Here is a 21803-nt window from a genome sequence, read left to right on the forward strand (position 1 = left end):
GAATACTCTCGCTCTCACAGAAGGGAGCATACATGTAGAAATCTCTTTCTTAGAGATGGACAAGGAGCATGAAGCAAATGGACTAAGATCTGAGGGCAAAGACTCGACTCGATAGCTCTTAAAAAATGAAAAAATAAAATGTGAAGCAATAATGGGTCAGGCTTTCTGTTTTAAGCAGTCATAGAACATATGAAAACCTTCAACTGATGGATCATGAATAATTAGGGAAAAAAGGAGAACATAGGGTTTCTATTTTAAGAAGACTGGGGGCTTTTATATCCCTTAGTAGAAGTCTACAGATGCATTATTTACTAATAAAAACCATAAAGGCCATAACACTAGAATAAATGCATTTATATGTGAGTACTATGATGGAAAGTGTCACTGCTATCATTTGAATGTTGCAGCACAAATATGTTCAAGAAAGGACAGCATTTATTCATACCAGTCTTGGATAAGAGATGAGAATAGCACTGAAAGGCTGTCGTCTGACAGACAGAGTTCAAATAACATGCAAACGACAACCAGTGTGAGGCTCATCTAGCATTTTCCAGCATCTTTGTTCCCATCAAGAGGGTTGTTTGGTGTAGAGAAAAAGACAACTTCATTCATTTTGCCATGTTTACCTCCAAATTCCATGTCAAGTCAGAAAAAACAATCTTGTAAATATCTTCAGACTGATGGTGTCTGCTTTCTATTGCTTATGAGGTTTCAATCAATTATCACACCCCAACACTGCTCTATATTGTTCTTACATCAGTGTGTGAGTGTTTGAGTGAAAGGTTATCGCTGCTATGGTATCCTCTGACGGCTGGGTATGAATGTGAGTGTGAATGGGTGAATGCTGGCTTGTGATGTAAAAAGCTTGTAAAAAGTATAGTAAAATATACTTAGTAAAAACTATATATAGTATAAGTATAGTCCATTTACCAAATAAAATAATACACCCAGGAATGCAGTTTGTCAGTGGGTTGAACCTGTTTAACATGGGTTTTCATCAAACCCACAGCTACAGTATGAGAACTTCTTTGGACATTTGGGAGTCATGTTAAATAGTGTTACACAATATTGAATCAAAGCAGGCATAAATTATTTTCTCTACTGACTTGTGGTCAGCAGAACAAGTTGCAAGCACAAGAATGACATTTTATCACTTTCTATAGCTTTTATGACAAACGTGTGCTAGCAACATATCCGGCAGGCACAAGCAGAGAATGCAGCAACATTAATATTAACTTGGAGACGTGTTACAGTCCACCTGGTGAATGTAAATTTAATTATATGAAATATTTTGTCTTGCTCTTTAGCTGCTGAATGCTTTGTTCACCGTCTTGTGAAGTAACCCAGAAATTAATAAAGCTTCTGTAAATTGTGAGTCCATACAGACAGAATGTCCTGCTCACTAAAAACGTAAAGCATCAAATGCTGAGAGCGCCTTGAGAAATCCTCTGTATTTACACGGCAGCACAAATCACACCAATCCCAGGGCTCTCCAGTTAAGTTGCTCCATTTCCTATGTGACAATAGCTAAATGGGTTCCCATTGAGGCCGAGATGGGACACGGGGCAAGTGGCAGGGCTCTCTGCCGCCTGTGGAGGGGCCCGAATGACAGATGGTTTATTTCCATTTGCTGAGGATGCCGATAGGCTCTCTGGGCCGTGGCGAAATGGGAAATACTATTCATACAGGCATATCAGCCCCAGACACTCGCCTCACTGAGAGTTATGCAGACATGTCAACTAAGCTGTCGTCAAAGAGAAAGACAGACAGAGTGAGAGAGAGAAAGACAGAGAGAGAGAGAGAAGTCGTAGCACCGTGAGTTAAGTGGCCGGTCTTGCCGAAGGCGACACTATACTCAGGGGAATGGCACATGAAATTCATACCTACAGATATAAATATTTGATTGTGAGAATATATTTTTCATGTATATGTCCATTTAGCTGGGTTTAAGTGGTGAGCTGAAAGGCCGTGATTGAATAAGATGGTATAGAGTGGCTGCTGTTGAATGTATGAGAACCCTCTGATTGCTTTCTATGACAGAGAGGTGAAATCATGCAAAATGTTTGGAGATGTACCTGAAGTGTGACCGCAAGTGGCTATAAGTATAGTCGGTTATTAAATTAACTGATATCACTTGTGCCATGCTGAATTATCTGTGTTGATGCATTTGTGCTTCTGCTCCTACAACAAGGCATATGCCAGTGTGCGTGTGATAAATTAAGAAACAAAATCACAGAGGCAATAAGCCAATAGCATCAGTGAAATCTGTGTACCTCTGCATGTCCTTATCCATCGTCTCCATCATGTCCGTTTGATCTCTAACAAAGACACTGCCATCAAATGACACTATGCATTGAAAAAAAAGACATTACACACTCGAGCTGTGAGGACATCAGACAGCAAATTGGACAATTTCGTTGATAATAAGTTATCAGCTTGTTTTGTTTGTGTGCTTTATAGAATTAGCTCTCTACAGTTTGTTCTGGCAAAAGGGGAAAAAAGTGTCCTCTTTCTACAGTGAATGACTATTTTCCCAAACAGCTCCACTGATAGCCCTGCCATTGAAAATGTTCAAATTACAGTGTTGCTCTTTGTGTTTCAGTCATAATGGCCCTAATCCAGTAATGTCCTTGTACATTTATCTGTCACTTCAAGTGATGTGTGAAGGGGAAACAGGAAAAGGGGGAATGTTATTAAGTAACACATCAGTTTATATGATAATAAATATAGATGAATATTGGGATGATATAACTGTTCATGATTATATTTATGATAGTCATGAAATCTAAATCTAATTTTTTGGCTTGGATTGGAATAAGGCAGATATTGGTTTCTCTTGGAAAAGTGTTCTTCGAATCACCCTGTGGATGTTTCAAAGTCAAAAACAAAACAAGCGAGGCTGATGACAGAAGTGCTTCTGAAGATCCCCGCTGTTCTCTGCATTATAAAGCCTGGAAACAAGATTTCATTATGTTTCCACCCACATTCCCCCCTAGACCCCTGCCAAACCATTTTCACTAAAAAACTTAATATCCTCTGATGACACTGTGGGTACCCTAATGGATAGAAACTAAAATTAAAACTGTAAAGACAGAAAAACACAAAGTTTCAAATCCAGTTCAGGCCATTTCACCGTTAAAAACAAAATTACAAATGGACCATTGGGAGATAATCTGGTCAGTCACACGAACAGGGAGATTTATAATCAGTGTCAGCTTTTATAGGTCTGCGGCATCTGGACAGCAGGTTGTTGCAATTAATGGGAGGCACTATGTGTGTAACAACAATTTTCATCAGTGGAAACATCCTTATGAGTTTGGGTTACTGTGCTTAACAGGCAATAAGTTATTTTGTCTTTATTCTGCATTTCTAGTCCCCAAACCTTAGGGCCAGTACAGCAGACACAGTACTAGGAGTAGTTGACATGGATAATAATTATTTAATGGTATTCCCCTCCCCCTACTCAGGAGCTATTTTAGGATAGACATGACCACCATAAGGAAAAAAATCAACATATTTTACACTTGAATTAGCTTTTATATCTTTCCCTTTTTCTCCAACCTTTCCATGCGTTCCCATTGCTTTTAAGAGTTGCCTCATTACTTGTTCACCACACTGTATCAGTAATTAATTAGTGGCAACTTTTTTCATCATCCAAGCTGTATCATTTGCATGATCTAAACTTCAGTCTATGCACTGAAGACCTTATGCAAAAGCATGATGTTGGTGCTGAGCCCATCTGCCTCATTAGAAATTCCAGTCCGTTCCAAACATTATGTCCTTTGCAGATGTGTGTGTGCAGCGAGACCACTAGTATAGTGCTGGCCAGAATTAGTGTCCTGATGATGAAGCAGACTGTGAAGGATTGATCCTCCTGTGCACCCCTCCCCCACCCTCTCCTCTGCCCAATTACAAGACTGTGTGCTTGAATTTCATCCAGGGCCGCCAGGCACTTTTTCTTCATTCGACAGAAACCTCTGCCACTGGCCTCAGCATCGCCTTGCAGTCCCTCTGCCCACTCATACCCACCAATTAGGCGGCTTTCTAGTGTAAAGGCGCCACAACCTCACAATGCCATGCTTTACAACAGTCGATCCTCCCACACACACACACACACACACTGGGGTTTCCACGGCTGAAACTGTACCTCCAAATCATTCCACCCCTCATTCCTGCTCAGAGCACACAAACACACACACACACACGATAATGAGCTTACTGCTTACCGACTCTACCACCAGCAGTTTTATTCCAGTCCAGCCAATAAGAGTTGCTTTTGTTTTGTCAATATTAGCATGCACATACATTAAAAAAGATCACACACATATGTAATAAAGTCACAGCACACACACACACACACACACACACGCACACACACATGCTCAGGGCCAAATGCACACGTGATTGCAAGCGCCTACTGTAAAAACAGCTTCTCTCAAGATGAAAGACAAAAAAACATTTTTCAGCTGGTTGGTGGTTACCTAGGCAATTAAAAATGGAGCTGAGAGGATTGCTTAAGCTTAAGCTCAGATGAAGAGAGTGCCGTGATGCAGAGGTAATGTGTGAGCTTGAAAAGAGAAAAACGTGACTTCTTGCTGCACTTTCAGAAATTCTAATGATTTATCCACCAGGGAAAATGTCCAATCTGAATACTGTGCATTCCGTATGAAAGCGAATCTTCCTCAGCAGTTATTTATTGGCAGGAATGAAGGGCAGGACAGAAGCAGTAAGCACTGCACATTGTTTTTAACCTCAGTGTAAAGGGTTCATGTTTACCAAATATATGTAACATTTCCAACAGCCGAGACTGTAACCATGGAAATCCACATTACCTGCTTGGTTATTTTTCTCTCCTGAGCCAAAGGAAAACAGCTTGATAAAATGATATGAAGCCAGCCTCTGACTTAGACACACAAACACAGAAATGAGGCAACAGGCGTTCTTTGTCTCTTGACATGAAATAAAAAGCAGCCTAGAAGTCTGTGTGTACAAAGTTGAACAACGAATGGTTGTTGCACTACTGGGCTGAGTGGGTGTCACCGTTCTGGGCCCAGTTTCAACTACACACCAGCTAAATCACCGCCAGTAGTTATATGAGTGAGCACAAATCAATACGTGGCTTTTCATTATGGTTCCATCTCCTGGCACAGGTCGGTTCACAGTAACGTCAGATAGGCTGGAAATTGAGAGACTCATCAAGGACTTTGGTCCCTTCAATAACAAGCCGGAAGAAAGCAAGAATGTGTCAGTCCCCCACTGCTGCGTGTCAGCTCCACTGGAATCCTTTTGATTTACTTTATCAGCTGTGTGCAGATTCACACACTGTGGTGCACCTGAACCAAATGGATTTCTTCTGATGAGAAAACCCTCAAACATTCAGGAAAAGCTCACATCTGTAAGCCTTTAAAGCCTTAAATTATCAGTTATCAACATTTTAGAATATGTAATACATTCAAGAGTTCTGTTTTGATGTTGTAATCTATTTCTGCTCCCTCCTCAACAGATTTTTAACTGTACCATTACTAAAATTATTGGTGATCTTGGAAAATAGGCCTTTGACAAAACAGGACATCAGATGTTATTATGACCCACTGAATCTGCATAAAATTACTAACAGCAGCGACATGGTCATTTGAAAACTACTTTTCTTTATTTATTTATAAGCAGATAATGTTCTAAAATAGCATGTACCTTCACAAGTATATGTCGCCCTACAGGGTTGTAAACCTCCCGAACAGGACATCTATTGAATCCAGTTAGGTAGTAAAGTGGTATCAGCAATGACATTTTAATTAAACATGAAGCTGCAGATAATTATCTGTTTTGATGATGTACCATCTGTTTCTACTTTCTTGTTACAATTTCACTGACTTGTTGTAGTTGGTCCATCCAGTGGCACACGTTTCAGTACATTTTAACCAACGTGGTGAGAGAGAAGATGGAGGTTCCTGTGTTCAGCTTGGATGAGCTTCTTTTGGCATGATTCATCTCTTTCCTTCAACTTCCACTGACCCCCTCTTCCCCTCCATAAACCCAGCCATCTATTTCTCTCTGAGACCATCCATCCTACCGAAATCTTTTACCTCAGAAACCCTCTGAGCCTGTATTTTCCTACCACTACTCTCATTACTGTGCAGGGCTACATGCTGCTCTGGTATAACCATTAAATTCAGAATCAAAGTCATGTAATCAACATATTCCTATGAATGACAGACAGTAATTTTGCTTTTGTTTTTGAGTCTCAAATCCATCTTAAATCGAATATAAATATCTTTTAAGATGAAAGATGTAGTAAAGCCGAATATGTATGACTAACGCTGTCTTAATGATGGTGTGTTTGTGTGTTTGTGTGTGTGCATACGTGCGTGAACACCCTGCTCATGCTTTTGTGTGTGCTTTTCATCAGCAACAGTATGACTCAACAGAAAGCTTTGGGGAAGCAGAGCCCTTCACCGCTGATTATACTCTCCTGCTTTATAATTGACAAACCAATGAATGAATACCCATCCATTATATGTGGACACCCACTACTGATTGTAACCATACACTAATTAGCAAGAAAACCAATTCATCTGCCCCACTGTGTATCCATGTTTCATTAATGCCCACCTTTATTAAATTCAATTAAGTGATACATAATTACAATCTAAATTTGGAGTTCTGGAACCATTTGTACAATGGTGGGTAGAACTGAGTAAGTGTGGTATTAAGTGTGACATAAAGCAAAAAAAGAAAATATTAACAACCAAGGGAGAATGAGTATTAGGAGTTAATACACACAAAAATGTAACTTACTGCAAAATTTGTCAACAGCCTTTTTTTTTTACAAAGCAGAACTTCTCTTTTCCAGAGACACTAGTGTGTCTGATTAAGAATGCAGTATACAGCATTGTCCTGCTATGCAATTAACTGTGCTGACATGGCAATAAAGTCCTGAACTTGACCTATACAGTTCTGTACTACTACTACAACAGGCCTATGTGTCTGTCTACTCATGTGGAGATGAAACACTTTAGTGCTAAGCTACTGAAAATGCACTTTTTTGTGTGTGCAGCCAGAGAGCTACCTTTCCAAATAACAAGTGCCTGTGGTTCTGTATTAGCCAGCAATCTCTCTCACTTACAGCGCATTTCTGCTCTCTCTCTCTCCATTCACAGCAGATAAGTCGCAGAGTGGGTAGACAGAGAATAATGACGTTGAGCATGCACAACAACTGCCTCCCTGGGAGAGGGCCCCAGGGAGCGTTTTGCAGCATTATGCAGTCAGCCATGGCTAAAACATCATTACAACCCTATTCACAGTCCTGACCAAGAGTATGGACTGGCTGACTGGATGGATGGATGATTGGATGGATGGACAGATATAGGGCTGCAACAAATGATTTACCAACTATTTTCTTGATTAATCCATGGATTGTATAGCCTATAAAATATCAAAAAGTGCACTATAATCTCACATAGGAGATGTATTCCAATTATTAGTTGTTGTTCAGGTTGCCTGTTGTTTATTTGTCCAAAACCTAATGTTATTCAGTTTATCATCATATAAAACAAAGAAATGCATAAGTTCTTCACAACTGAAAAGTTAGAACCAAACATTTTAAGTTATTTTTGCTTCAAAAATGACTAAAACAACCTGTTGACTGATTGACTGCCCAGTTTAATTGATAAATGAGCTCTAGATGCATAGATGGATTGGTGTTACTGTACATGGTGTAACATGTAAGCAGATACAGATTTTAAATTTATTTACAGCCAATATCTCCAAAGTAAATTCAGTTGTATGTTACAGATGTTACCATACATTGCATGTACCAGCAGTGCTGTAACACTGAGGCCATTGCCTACAGGTCGCTTCTCCTTGTATAAACTCCAGTCATAAAAAAATAAGTGAGCCATACAAAGTTAGTAATTATGTGTCATGAGGACATAATACTAATTAGACACAAATGCAGGTTATGTGGAAGTCATTAAAAAGCAGCTAAAGAAGAATCATCAAATCACAACCAGTAGAGCTTGCATTTTCTCATCTTTTGTATTTAGTAAAATCTGAAAATTTCCCATGAAAAGTCTGATTTTGATATGATTTGTGGTTTTTATTTTGTGAGCAAAGGCCATCCATTGCATTTACAATCTATTGTTATTATTGTTATTCTATTCTATTCCATCTATTGTTATTTTTTGTGTGCAGATCAGTTTTAAACATTGTAGGAACAACAAATGGAACACCAAGGAGCAGCCAGTTTGACCTGTTAGAGGAAGAACTGCTGGTGACAGGCGGCAAACCTTCAACACCTCTGCAAGATAACCTACTCTGCTGTGCTGCTGCTGGAAAACTACTTGTGTTGTGTGCAGCATGAAATTAAATCGTGGTTGCAAATGTAATTGATTGACTTCTTTCTTAAAGCCATATATGTTTGTTTGTCTGCACCAGTGCACCAGACACATCAGTTTCTTAACTGTTGTAATTCTGACAGGAGGCACGCTCATGACTTTCTGTAACATATTAATCACGGGGGATCACCAGATAAACCAGGACCGAAATCTTAAGGATTTGAACTTTTTTATTGCAACATACCTGAGCATTTCTTGTCTCAGTGCCCTTTATAGTTACTGTTTATGCTAGTTGGAGCCAAACTGATATTGGCCTATCACAGATGTATTAGTATTTATCTGTATATATGTTGTCTGGGATACGCCAATGTGAAAACTTTGTGATTATAATATAATATATATTTTATTTGCTTTTTCACCCTTCATTTATGTACAGTAGAGGCTCATAATTCAGATGGCACTGTGTTTTTTAAAGTTATGTACCCACACTAATCATTTTACTGCTATGAAACTTAATTTTCCCTTCACAAGATTAATAAAATGCATCTGACCAACAGAGGCAATAATTTTTGAAATACTTTCTAAATAAGCCTCCAAAGTGTGATCTATGTGGAGTGAGTCAGCTATCAGTTGTCAGCTGACCCCCTGAGCTGAAGACTGTGCAGGCAGAACTTATGAGCAATATTCAATTATGCAGACGTTACAAAAACTATTCACTCATTAAACTGGAGCGAATAAACTGAACTGACACATTAATGAGCGACTGAATACATAAATGAAAAACTGCAGACAGTAACAAACATCTGGACAAGTAGCATGAAATTACTTTTGCTTGCTAACAAGAACTCAGGCAATTGAATGCTCCTCTTAATATGGCACCATAAACAATGTGTGCTCTGACTGTCCGAACAAAACAATGTTTACACCGTAGCTTATCAGCGCAATGGTGACAGAACTTAACGCAATTTGGGAGATGCAGTGTATTTGTTAAAATGTAGAAGTATGTTAAATGGTACTCTCCATATTTTAACAGAAGAAACGAGAAACAAACCATGACTTTATCAATTCAGTGGGAGCTAAACTGCACTTTGAATCATGAAATAATCCTACACCTTGTTATGGGCTATTACTGCATCTTTCAGACAGTAACAGCTTCCCCTCTTGTGCTTAAAAAAAGACTCATCAACTCTCTACTATAGATAAAAGAAAAATTTGCAAATAATTAACAAAATAATGGGAGAGCAACATGTATGTCTGGCTGTGCCTCAACATGCATCCACTGCTCTTTCAGTTGCCTCAAAACCTTTTTTTTTTAAATTTCCATAAGAATTATGCCCTTTTATCTTTGCACGCGTTAAAAAAAAGGGGTGACTAGTGTAAAAAGACACCCCTGTAAAGACACACACACACACAAACACACACACCCCTACATCCTGATGCTGTATGTAACACGTCCTCTCCCGGGCTGTAACCCAGCCATGTAATGAAGGCTATAAATCAGCACCTTGGACAGTGCCAGGCAGCCTGGATATACGAACTACTGCAGTCAGGCGAGATAGAGGAGGGGGGAGTCGCTTTCAGCACCAGGGGAGAGCGGACAGCGACAGCCTCTGACATTCCTACTGTAAAGACTCAAAAAGCCCTCTCTGTATGGAGCTGCCCTGCATAGTACTGATGACTAAACAGAGTTATTCAGGCTGTTGCACTGCTAGCTTAGCAGAGCTGTGATTCAGATGAAAGGGACTGCTGCTGCAGAGTGACAAAAAGGTGGAGATAAGGAGAGTGTGACCCACAGGAAGCGACAGAAGGAGACAGAGGGCTGTGCTGGGAGGAGGTGGAGATGGTCAATCGTCCACTCGTCTGAGGGTCCCAGCATGGCTCTTTGCCCATGACATGCACAACTTATATCTACAGATTTCCCCATAAAACGTAAAAAGAGACAGGCTGAAAATGAAACAGTTTGACATATATTTATATATATATATAGCAGGAGAGGGGTAGTGATGGCCACACACACTTCAACACAAGCATGCATGCCAACTTTAGAACTGTGCTGTAAATTAGACAGTGCTAAAAGGTAGAAGCAGAGATAACAACGCTCAAGTAATCATGTTAGCTTAACACTCCTGTGCTGTTATGAGGCTTTATGTCATGCTTGGTAACCTGCCCTTGATGGTTCCAATTCATCGCACTTATAAACAGGGTCATGCTTCAACCGTGCCACCGACCTCTTACAATGGGTGTCCTTGCTCTTAGCACACCATTGTAATCCCCCCCCCCCAACACACACACAAAAAAGAGATGCCCGCATTAAGTTAAATATTCATGTTCCCAGCGACAGTCTATTTTTATCATTAAGCCCTCACAGGTAGCAGAAGCCCCATAGTGACTGTTCTCTCATCCGCAACCTGTCTCTCCACTGCATCCCTGAGAGTCCAGGGCTGACAACAATGGAGAGATTTGTGCAAAACCCAGAATGAGAGGCATAAAAGAGTGAGAAAAAAGCTGAGACAAATATAGAGAGCAGAGGGGAGAAAAAGGAGGGCAGTGAGGGAGAGAGCTGGGCCTTGAGAGAGAGATGCATGCAGAGCTACAACAATCCTTAACACAGACCAGAGAAAAAAAGAGATACTGCTGGTTTTCTGCATCTGCACAGGCAACTGCAGAAAAAACCCTGAGCATGAATCAACCCAACCAAAGTGGCCTGGGATTTTCACCGCATTCATGACTTCATACTGTTCTGAAATGTGCAGTCAGAGAAACAGGTTCAATTTTCGTCTGGGGCTGAGAAGGTATGTGCTCTCTGGTGAACAGCTGGTATAAGAGCACTCACGACACTGCTCTGCACAAACCTGCAACCTACAGGTTTTCTCCAGAGAGCCTGCAGAGACTGAGGACGGGGCTGAGCGATGGGGATTGGATGGAGGGCTGATTTTGACAGCTGGGGGCAATGGGATTAGCAGCAGTGGCGGATTGGTATCTGTAATTGTGAATGGCTCTGTGTGTTTTTGCGTGTTAGTGTTTTGCGTACACATGCCCATACCGCCTGTCCACAGAGCACCATATGTGGTGGGAGTATTTATGTTGCGATGAAGAGTGAATGAACCAATGGTGGGCTGAGCCAGAAAAACGATTTGTACTGTGTTCGCATGAATGTTTGATTGTATGTCTCTGTCGGTGTGTGTGTGTGTTTGTGTATTAGTGCTAGTGTGTGTGTGTGCTGGACAAAGCTGTAATGCCCTTACACTTGCCATCCATCGTACAGAGTGAGCCCATTACTATTCCTGTCACAACAGCCTTGCAGTAAGAGCAGCAGCAGAGGAGGCAAGCAGGCCGACCACTGTACTGTAATGCTGTAACACTCTCAGGCACAGGCACACACACGCACACACACACTCAACACACATTCAACACACACTCAACTCCCTCTTCCAATGAGCACTCACTCATCAGGTAGTGTCTGTCCTCTGCTGTGCATGTTGCATGTTTTGAAAGAGATTTCAGCGCTACATATAACTGTCTTTGTGTTTCTATGTGTTTGTGTGGGCAGATGTACAATATGCGCAAGATGTGTTTTGCATTGCCATGTGAATGTCCCTATTTATGCATATCTGCGTACGTGTATGTGTGTGTGACAGCATGACACATCCCATCACTCACCCTGGCTTTGCGCTCCCCCGTCCCCCTCCTCTGTGTCGGTCAGGTTGTTAAGCATCCCGGCTCCTCGACGGCACTCTTCTTCTCCTGCGGAGCGATGTCACCGATCGAGCTCTCGGCGGCTCTCCCTGCGCTCCACCCACTGTTATACAGCCTCAGAAATTGCGGAGAAGCAGCGTAGAAAATATGCCAGCCGGATCCTCCTCACTCCTCACTGCCCGTAGGATGCACGAAGAGAGGCAGCAGAAGAGAGAGAGGGATTTTTTTTTCCCTTTGTAGATCCTCCTCTTGACGTCTCTTCTCCACTGGCTTGTAAGCGTGACTCTCCCCCTCTCTCTGTTGCTCCCTCTCTCTCTTTCTCTCTGTTGCTCTCTCTCTCTCTCCAGGAGGAGGAGGAGGAGGAGGAGGAGGAGGAGGAGGAGGAGGGAAGAGGGAAGCTGCAGGAGTTTGGTAGATGATGGAACGCCTCAAAGCTGCACACTTGCTCTCTCTATCGTTCTCTCTTCCCTCCTCTCTGTATCTTCTTTGCCTTTCCCACTCCTGATCTCGATCTCTCCCACTCACAAAAAAACACTCACTCTTCCGTGCTCAGATGATGCTGCCCAGTCACTGAGGCTGCCAATATGATGCATATGCATATTCAAGCATTAGAGTGATTTCTTCTGTATCTATTTCTCCCTCCCTGCTTCCCTCATCTCAGTGTGGCTGTCAGACAGAGAGGTGATTGGAGAAGTGGAATTGATGCTGTTAGAAGAGTGAACAGGCAGTAGCCTCAGTGCTTTGATGTTTTCTGTCCACAGAAGTGCATTATGCATCAGCTTCCCCTCCTGTCGGCTTTGTAATAAGCAGCCGCACACACTACCTACTTTAATGTCAGATGCTAAAAGAGCCCCTGTTTCCTTCAAGGAATGAAGAAGCCCTATCAACATCATCTGCGTGCAGTTATGATGAGCATGGAGAGTCAGGTACTCAGATGCGCACACATAAAAAGGTGCACTGTATCAGCAATAGGGTGCATTAGCAACCATTTGGTTTCTTGTATATGCACAAATCCTCACACAGAAGTGCCTCTCTGCTCTCTGTGCATATGCAGCTAACAAAGCAAAGCATGGCTCCTTATATTCCACATTTTAACCCACCCTTTAGAGTGTGGGCACGTTTTTTGGTTCCAACTGAGAGGACCGTGTGTGCTGTCAGCGCAGCATTGAAGCCTCACTGTCAATTAGAACGGGCTCAATTTGATCCATGCAGATTCATTTTGATCTGGTACATGGTGTACCGTGTGCAAAAATGTGTTTAGTATAAAGACACTGTGTGTGTGTATGTGTGTGTGTGTGTGTGTGTTTCTCTGTGAGTCCCAGCAGTTGTGATACCACACCAGAGATATGAAAGCAATTAATCTTGGTTTTAGTCATGGTAGCGCTGATGCACAGAATAGATTTCAACAAAAAGAGAAGGAGGAAAAATATATCTGCACGCTCAGCTCCAGTGAATAAATTTATTACCAATGTCTCAAAACAAAACTGGTTTTGTCAAGGTACAATTACCTTGACAAAGAACCAATACCTTGAAGCTTGGCAATAAATTTCTTCACTGAGCTGTGTGTACAGATACATTTCTCATTCTTTGTTCATTAGTACTTCGACCATAGCCAACAGTTTGTAACAACAAAAGGCACACACAAATTAAATTATAATATCCATGAGAGGAGAGCCTTTGAATTTCCAGAGGCAAAACATTAAGTCAGTTCAACTCCTGAAAGCTCATCACTGCTTAATGTAGATTATACTATGTGTAGTTTCAAGCAAGCAATCTGATTGGTTAAATGTGTATGAGCATGAAATGCTGATGATGCACACATGATCTGGAGCTAAACAACGTTAAAGAAAATAGGAAGTGTGCATTATTAAAACACAAGTGCATTCTTTACTGCAAAATTGGACACTTTGCTGATATGCGTCCACTAAATGAATGTGCCGAACGCCGAACTCTGATGTCACTGTAGCATCCGTTTCAAACATTTCTGCTTTAAAAACACCAGCTGATAAATGAAGATATAGTACTGATCCATCCACAAGACTCCTGCCCTGCAACAGTCACAGTTGGCTAGTCATTTACCCCACAAGGATTGGTCATTTCTGCCATCAGGTGGATGGATGGGAGACTAGTGAAAGGTTAACAAAATTTTCTGCTGTGTATAACAAGCTTCCGGTAAGATGCATTAAGCACAACAACCCAGTTTAACATCTACTTGGCTATCTGAGCTATTCAAGCTCAGCTATTTCAGCTAGTTGGCTCATTTCATCATGAGGCTAATAACGCTGTGCATGTGGAATTGCTTGACGCCATACAGAAAATAAACATTAAATAAATAAGGGATGTTAGGGTGAAATAGATTTGCAACAGCATAATTCCATAAAATTATCATCGCCATTTAGGAACATACATTTTTCATGTTCCTAAGAGGTGCTGGGCGTTCCAGTAACATTTTTGATTGATAACGATTGGCTAATATGACAAACAGTGCCAATATGTAGGTTTGGAAACTGCTCTAAACAACTGTCCAATCAACAGTGAGACAGATCTGTGATAAACCTGACCAACAAATGATGCACAAGCTGGCTGATCTGAAAAAAACTGAGCAAAAGCTGCCAGCCAGTTATGATAGACATATCGAGTAGTGCTGATGCATTCATATGGGACATACTTGACTCTGCAACACATCTAACACACCCCATTTAAGTCTATCTAAATCTATTTAAGCTCTCAATGCTCAGCTCACTTCATTAGTCTGCTTGAGGTGCTGCTGCTACACTACAACACTGCATCACCTCTGCAGCTGTTGACATAGAGCCTTTAAATCAGTCTACATCCACTCCAGCATCCACCTGTAGACTCAAATTTCCCCCAACATATATTATGGGGTGAGATTATCATCTCTGTGTGCGCATGCAACATGCTGGACACCAAACATTACTTGTGCAAATTCTGAACTCAACTCTTATTTTGCACACAATAAAACCAGCTAACGTCAGCTAACACACTGCCAAATCTCAGCAATATCTTGATTAAAAGGGAAATAACGGGGGTAAAGAGTCAACTGCAGATTTAAATAATTTGTTGTTTTACATTGCCGAGCAATGTAATGTCTTGTCTGACAACGCTGAGATGTTGATATAGGGCTCATTTATAACAAAGTGCATGAACTTCGTTAATCAACAGGTCACATTGCACTGAATTGGTGCCATCAAGAAATTTAAATATGATTTTTTTTTTATATGTAATGCCAGAGGACTGCATAAATCATCGACCACATCATCAATTGTTTCCCAGTGATCGTGTTATGTTTACAGTCGGCACACATTAAATAGTTTGGAAAGGGAGGGAAATCTCCTGAGCCGGAGTAGAAGCAAGAGGAGGAAAGGAAGGGACAGAGGGTGGTCGATAGATCACAGAAATAGAACAAGGGACAGATGAGAACATGTTCTTGTCAAGTGGATGATGGCAAAGAAATGTGTTTACGTCAGGATGTCTGCTAACCACTTTGAGGAAGTGGTCTATTGCATTCATCTGCCAGTCACTGCCATACTTACACCAGTCTGCTGGGTGTTTAAAGGGACTTGCCTTTCACTCTCTATATTCCCACCAGGTGAGATTTTCTGAAACACCCAATACAGTCACTGCTATGCAACACAATCAGCAGGGTTTCAAAATAGAGCAGGTGTCGGAATACAGAACGTGTTGATTTGGCAACAAAACTGTTGACTGATGACAAGAGTAGATTGTGTTTCAAGGCAATGAGAATTAGGACTGTTAGGAAAAGACAAGCGCTGAATGCACTGGAGCGGTGGGACCCACTGGCACAGCAGCTGCTGTACTTGCCAACAGATAGCCATCAGAAGCCTCAGTTACACTTCAAAACTAAATTGAGTTTAAATTTATTGATAGGAAGTTATAACAAAGAAAACTTGATGTCAGTATGCATTTCTGAAAGGATTTTCAAGTTATTTCAACTTTACAGTAGAGCAAGGTAAAACTACATTTTTCTATCCAAGGTTTACAAACAGCACAGATTCAATCAAGTCAAATGGCCAGCTTAACGATGGCTTCAAATAAAATCCAATTTCACTGTATCGCCCAAAGAAGGACATTCACTGGTCAGAGGTACCGTTGTCCTGCACTTTGCTGCAAGAGTAGTTCTTTTCACCCACAACTCAAATAATAAGGGTTTGTGGAGACAGTCCAAATTTTGCAATTCACTTTAGGTTTTTTTTTTCCAATTCAAACCAATAGGATCTCTGATTAAAGTAATTCAGATTTTCTGTGGGCACTATTCTGTGCATGTACTGCTGACTCACTCAGGCATCTGAGGGCTATCTTATTTCTTAAGCAGCATGGCTTGCTGACAACTTAACAGTATCTTGTCTACAAACAGGGCCTTGTTATTGGATTAGCCCAAACCCTTACAACAATCAGACACTGCCAAAAGTAACTCTCTGGCTTCAGTATGGGAGGTAGAGGCAATGAAAAACTACAACCACAGTAAATGCATGTAATGCTACAGTGACACTAAAATTGGGACACTTCTTCTGAGCGCCTGTACGTGTGAAAGTAAAAATACATGGATTTGAGCCTACGGGTGTTACAGTCAACAGGCAGAGAGAGAGAGAGACAGAGAAGTTGACTGGGGTGTTGACAAAGAAGCGGCTTTTATGACTAAATTCAGCAGCATGAGTCACACATTTTCTTGTCTTTGCGTGATTACATGCGTGTGAAGCGGCACTCGTGTGAACATACTTGTGTGCATATGCAATTTTGTTTGTATGTCATATTTTCCTCAGAGGAGTATTCCTACAAATTAATCACTTTTGAGAGAACAATTTTCAAAAGGCTTTTTTTGAAACAGAAAGGCTAAATTTACATTTTCAAGGCTTCGACTGAAGACTCATTTAAATGTCATGAACTTAGAGCCTGTCTCTTAACAGGAGCTGGAACAGGACATCTTTGTTGAGTAATGTTTTACTAAATAGAGCCATGCTAAGGTCATATTGACCTGGTCCACTCTACTCAAGAGCCTACTAATTAGGTAGAGAAACTCACACACTCCACATACTTTTAATGATGACAGGCCATGGTCAAAAGGAATTCAATTATGTTTCTGAGCAGGGCTTGCTGACCTCTTGTGACACTGTGTCATCAAAAAGAGAGGATGGAAAGATGGAGGTGGAAGGGACGATGCTAGCTGAGCCATAAAAAGGAAGAGAAGAAGAAAAAACCCATGGAGCATTTTTGGCAAATGTTTACTGATCAACTCAGTCAAGCCATAAGAAGGATTTAGTGTGTTTTTGTGCATAAGCCAATGCTTCTGAGATGATGCTAGACTGCACTGTCCAAGACATGTTAAAACTTGATTTCGTCTCTGACTATTGATCCTGGTTCTCATCTCCTCTGCGCTTCATCTGTAATTTTGAAGTGATCAGTATTATTGAAGTAAGAAAGCACTGTATGTTCACTAAAACGCACCTTTGTGTTGAAAGGAACTCTTCCCCTTCCTTTTTACAAATTCTGATAACATTAGGTTGTATGTATGTTTTGAGTACAGTCTACCTGCCTGACCACCAGACCAGTTCCAATTCCAAACCAGTTTTCAGTAGCAGACTTTAGGACATGCAGTATAAACTCTGCATGCCATACTGTTATACATTTCACTGTACATTGGCGAGTGGCTCAAGGAGTTTGGGTTGTTACAGAATGAGATAAAGCGAGAGGACAACCTCCTCCACCCTACAGCATCAGTAGCTGAGCCTCATCTCCTCATGTGTTGTGGTGTCTTGGACTCCCTCCAGATCATTATGGTCTGTCTGAGCACCTCCAAACATTGACAAGGGCATGCGGTATTTTACAGCCTTCAGCGGCCAGAAAAACGTAAGGCCTGTACACAGAGTTAAAATTCTACTGGACATATAAGACACAAAGATAAATCTAAACAAAACCAAAACAAAAATTGTAAGGAAGCTAAAAAGGCGTTGTTGTCTTGTCTTCCCTGAGTGTACATCAAAAGTTTTGAGCTAAAACAGCATCCCTAATATTCCCTCTGAATTCCCTCAGTGTTTGAAATCAGAAAAATATTTTGAGTGAGTGAAGGCACTTACACTTAAATAATGCAATACACAGACTTTCTTCATCTGTCAAAAATCTCAGGCAGAAAAGGCTCAGTCAGCATTCGAGTTAGACACATCTAAGCCACCAGTTTAATCCCCAAAATGACAACAATCATGATGGGTTTTGTGTTTGCTTGTTGGGTTGATTTAGCTATTTTCACATGAGCAGAGTTAACCGGCCCAAAATAGCTCTCCTAAGTTAAATCTTTACTTGATGATGGCTGCAATAAATCTAACTGAAGAGGCATTATCGTAAATAATGTATTTTGGTTTTGTGTCTCAGCCATTTTGGGAATTAAATATGCAAACATTAAAATGACTTGCATAAACATAATGTGAGCCTGATGTGTGCAGCATTACAGCAGAGCCTTAGTGAAACAATCTGTGAATGCAGTTCGTTAGCACACTACTCAAGCACTTCTGTTGATGACTTCAGCTAGACTAGATTTCCCATGTGTCTTATTCTCTTTCTCAACTGTAAATCTGATCAAGCTCTGCTCAAAAAATTGTCTAATATCCTCCTACGGCAAGTCTGAGGACATAAAACATACACGCATGCACAAACAGTGAGAAATATAATTACCAGTCTGCTTATATGAAACTGTGAGATGCGGCTTGAGAAAACGACATGACTGTTTGATATAAGCCCTGGTCTTCTGACAGGTTATTTACAGGAGGACGATAATGGATGGTATTCATGTGGCTGGGTGGATCCTCTCTACTGCTGTCCATCAGTGTACCTGGCGCTGCCAAACTGAATAACAAGTCTACACCCATAGTGTTAATTCTCTTTATTGAATCAAAGTTTGTCCTTCACAAACAAATCTAATCATAGCTTTGTCCCTTGCAAAAAGGACAAAGAGAACGAGAAGGGCAGAAGTAAATTCTGCACAGTTGGGTAAAACTTTTGAAAGCTGAAAATTTGCCCGCCATAACCCCAGGGGATGGGGTATTATTACATAACTTGACAACATAATGTTCACCAGAGCAGAGAATCCACTACATCTTTACGGTGTCAGAGATTTGTTAAGTGCAGAAACCTGCGGGGCTGGCAGAACCTTTTGGTCCTCAGAGGGGCTGTCAAGTAATTAAGCTGAGAATAGCCGGGGCGCTTCAGAGAAATGAGCCCCACACCCCCCACCCCCCTACACACACACACACACACACACACACACACACATCTGACAAGGCTTTGATTGGGAGACAGGCATCTGAAGATGTGAGGGAGATTGTTATAACCTCGACAGGAAGAGCGTGGAGATCAAAGTGGTCTGAGGATGTCCCGACACAGCAGAGCCGGGCTTTTGTTTGTCTAAACACACTGAAAAAAGTGATTCTGAGCATTTGTAAACCTAACATAAATTAAATCTGTGAAATTAACAATAAAAATCGTAGTTTGTATCTTTACATGAAAATGTATCGTTTGAAATTAATATGCATTTGTTCAAAATACAAAGTATTGTGTGTTTTTTAATTTACAAGCGTTTTTTAGTTATCCCAGTCGATCTTCTCAAGTACAAACACTCAACAAACAATAAACTTGTTTCATTTACTTCGTGCCGTAATCCCGCCAACCGACATGCATTCTGGGTACCTCCTGCATGAAAACAGCGCCACATTTCCAGAGGCTGAGCGTATGGTTGAGTCGACTAACCTTTAAGGTAAGAATAAAGTTTGCCAAGTAGCTAGTTAGATTAGATATTACTGTCTTTTCAGTTTTCATAATGTTTTATGTGTTTTTTTCCCTGTGCTTTGGCTCAGAACGCCAGTCAACAGGACCGCCAGAAATTAGCCGGCGCCAGCAGGGACGCCAGTTTCTATTTTTCATAGTGTTGCAGAATTAAAAAGTAAACTTGCGCAAAAAGCGACTTGCAATTATTAATGTATGAAAAGGAGAATTGTTATTTTGTTGAAGCAGTGTCCAGAAGTTATAAAAAGTAATGAGGAAACACTACTGTCATCAGACAATCATGCATCACATTCAGTTTCATGAAGATTGTAACCGAGGCCGGCTCCCTCAAATAAATGTCTTGCCCCCTCAAATCAAAATTTTAGAAGTTGAAAAAACAACATTTTAATATCCTCACAAAATTAATATATTACAAGTTGACAAAATATCTACAATAGCGGAAAAATCCGCCGAAAAATGGAGACGATACATCAGACACCTCTCATCTCCGCTGTGTATCTTCAGGTTTCAGCACGGCCACGGACTTGCTGCATTCACTTACACTCGGAATATGACGTTTCTCGTTTCCTCTCTCCCTTAAGTAGCTGATGTACTTCCTTAGAAGTATTTTAAATGCTCGAAAGACATCCAAACAAACATCAACTTACTGTGGCCAGTCATGTTTTCCGAGGTTGCGCAGTGAAACACATTTACCTCGGAAGTCGGAATTTCCGACCCCGATCTTTCCAAGTTCCGAGTGTAATTGAACGCAGCAGAAGCAGCAGCGTTTTCGCAGGCACACCAGACTGTAGTTCCGCACTGTTTTGTTTCAAATAATCACAGCGGTTTTTACAAAGCCAGCTTGCTTATTTTCCTCTCTGCTTTCAGCAGCTCACAAAGAGAAAGTTAATGCTGTGTAATGCATCTGTTTTTCAGAGCTTTTAAAAAGTACAGTGCTGCTCCTGTCTGTATTGATAGTAGTAGCAATGATGCTGCTGCTAGTACATCAGAGACAGCAGCTAGCATAACTACTACTTTAGCATCAGCAAGCACTGCTTCTCCTGTACCTTCCCCAACAAGTGCTGCCCCAAAGCAGCCTGCTCAGCTACCTAATGACTTAAATGGCAATGCACCATCTCAGCCAATACTGGGTAGTTACCCAAAGCATGCATTTGGTACAACATTAAGATCATTCAATCCTGCCTGGTTTAAGGAAACATGACTGTGTACTTGATAACCTAGTTGTCTCCGATTTAGTCAAACAGTTGAGTGAGTCAAACCCAATTAGCACAGCTTTAAGAGCTGATGGTCCTCTTGCCACATCTTACAAAAGAAAGGAGTTTTATAAGAAGACTTTTAATGTGGTTGAGCCAGTTGAATACATTCTGGACATACATTCTATTGCATACACTGATTATCCACAACATTAAAATCACCTGCCTAAGAGGTTGTTTTAGTGTTCAATGTAGTGATTTATTTACCTGAGAATGCCTCTTATGCGTTTTAATACTGCTCTCTTTTTTTTTTTTTTTTTTTTTTTTTTAAAAGTTTTTAAGTTATCTCTTTGTAATAAGATGTAAATGAATTTTTTGCATGCCTAAATTCAAAATAACCCTTTGTCTTTTTTTCCTACTACAGAATCAACATGTCTGTCAGACTTCGAGTCATACTGCAGGAAGAAATTCGCAAGCTTACCTTGCCCTCAGGAATCCCTCAGACTGTGGGGGAATTGAAGAATATTTTACAAGAGACATTTGCAATTGAACAAGATTTTAGTATTCAGTTTCAGGACCAAGATTTCGATGGTCAGTTTTTTAGTCTCCTTGAAACTAAGGACATAAAGGACAAAGACACTATCAAGGTGGTTCTTATTGAACCAGTGATCACACTAACATTTGAGGATTGTTTGAATGCTAAAGGACTCCAAGAGAGCACTGACTGCAGTCGTGCAGAGTCATCGGAAGATACCTGTTCCACAGCATC

The 21803-nt window shown here is 40.9% G+C and overlaps 1 protein-coding gene across 5 annotated transcripts in view; it reads right to left on the bottom strand.

Moving 5' to 3' along the window:
- slc12a5a (solute carrier family 12 member 5a) overlaps positions 1-21803 on the bottom strand; it is a 140521-nt gene that overhangs the window by 74786 nt on the left and 43932 nt on the right. The window contains exon 1 of one of the 5 annotated variants that reach the window (XM_046383122.1): positions 11994-14381. The exons of the other annotated variants lie outside the window; for them this stretch is intronic. Within the exon in view, the coding sequence (XP_046239078.1) occupies positions 11994-12048 (55 nt within the window). The 5' untranslated portion in view covers positions 12049-14381. Of the gene's footprint in view, positions 1-11993; positions 14382-21803 lie in introns of those variants that run through there. 5 annotated transcript variants of the gene reach the window in all.

Source organism: Scatophagus argus, chromosome 3 (genome assembly GCF_020382885.2).
Source record: "Scatophagus argus isolate fScaArg1 chromosome 3, fScaArg1.pri, whole genome shotgun sequence".
Taxonomy (NCBI): domain Eukaryota; kingdom Metazoa; phylum Chordata; class Actinopteri; family Scatophagidae; genus Scatophagus; species Scatophagus argus.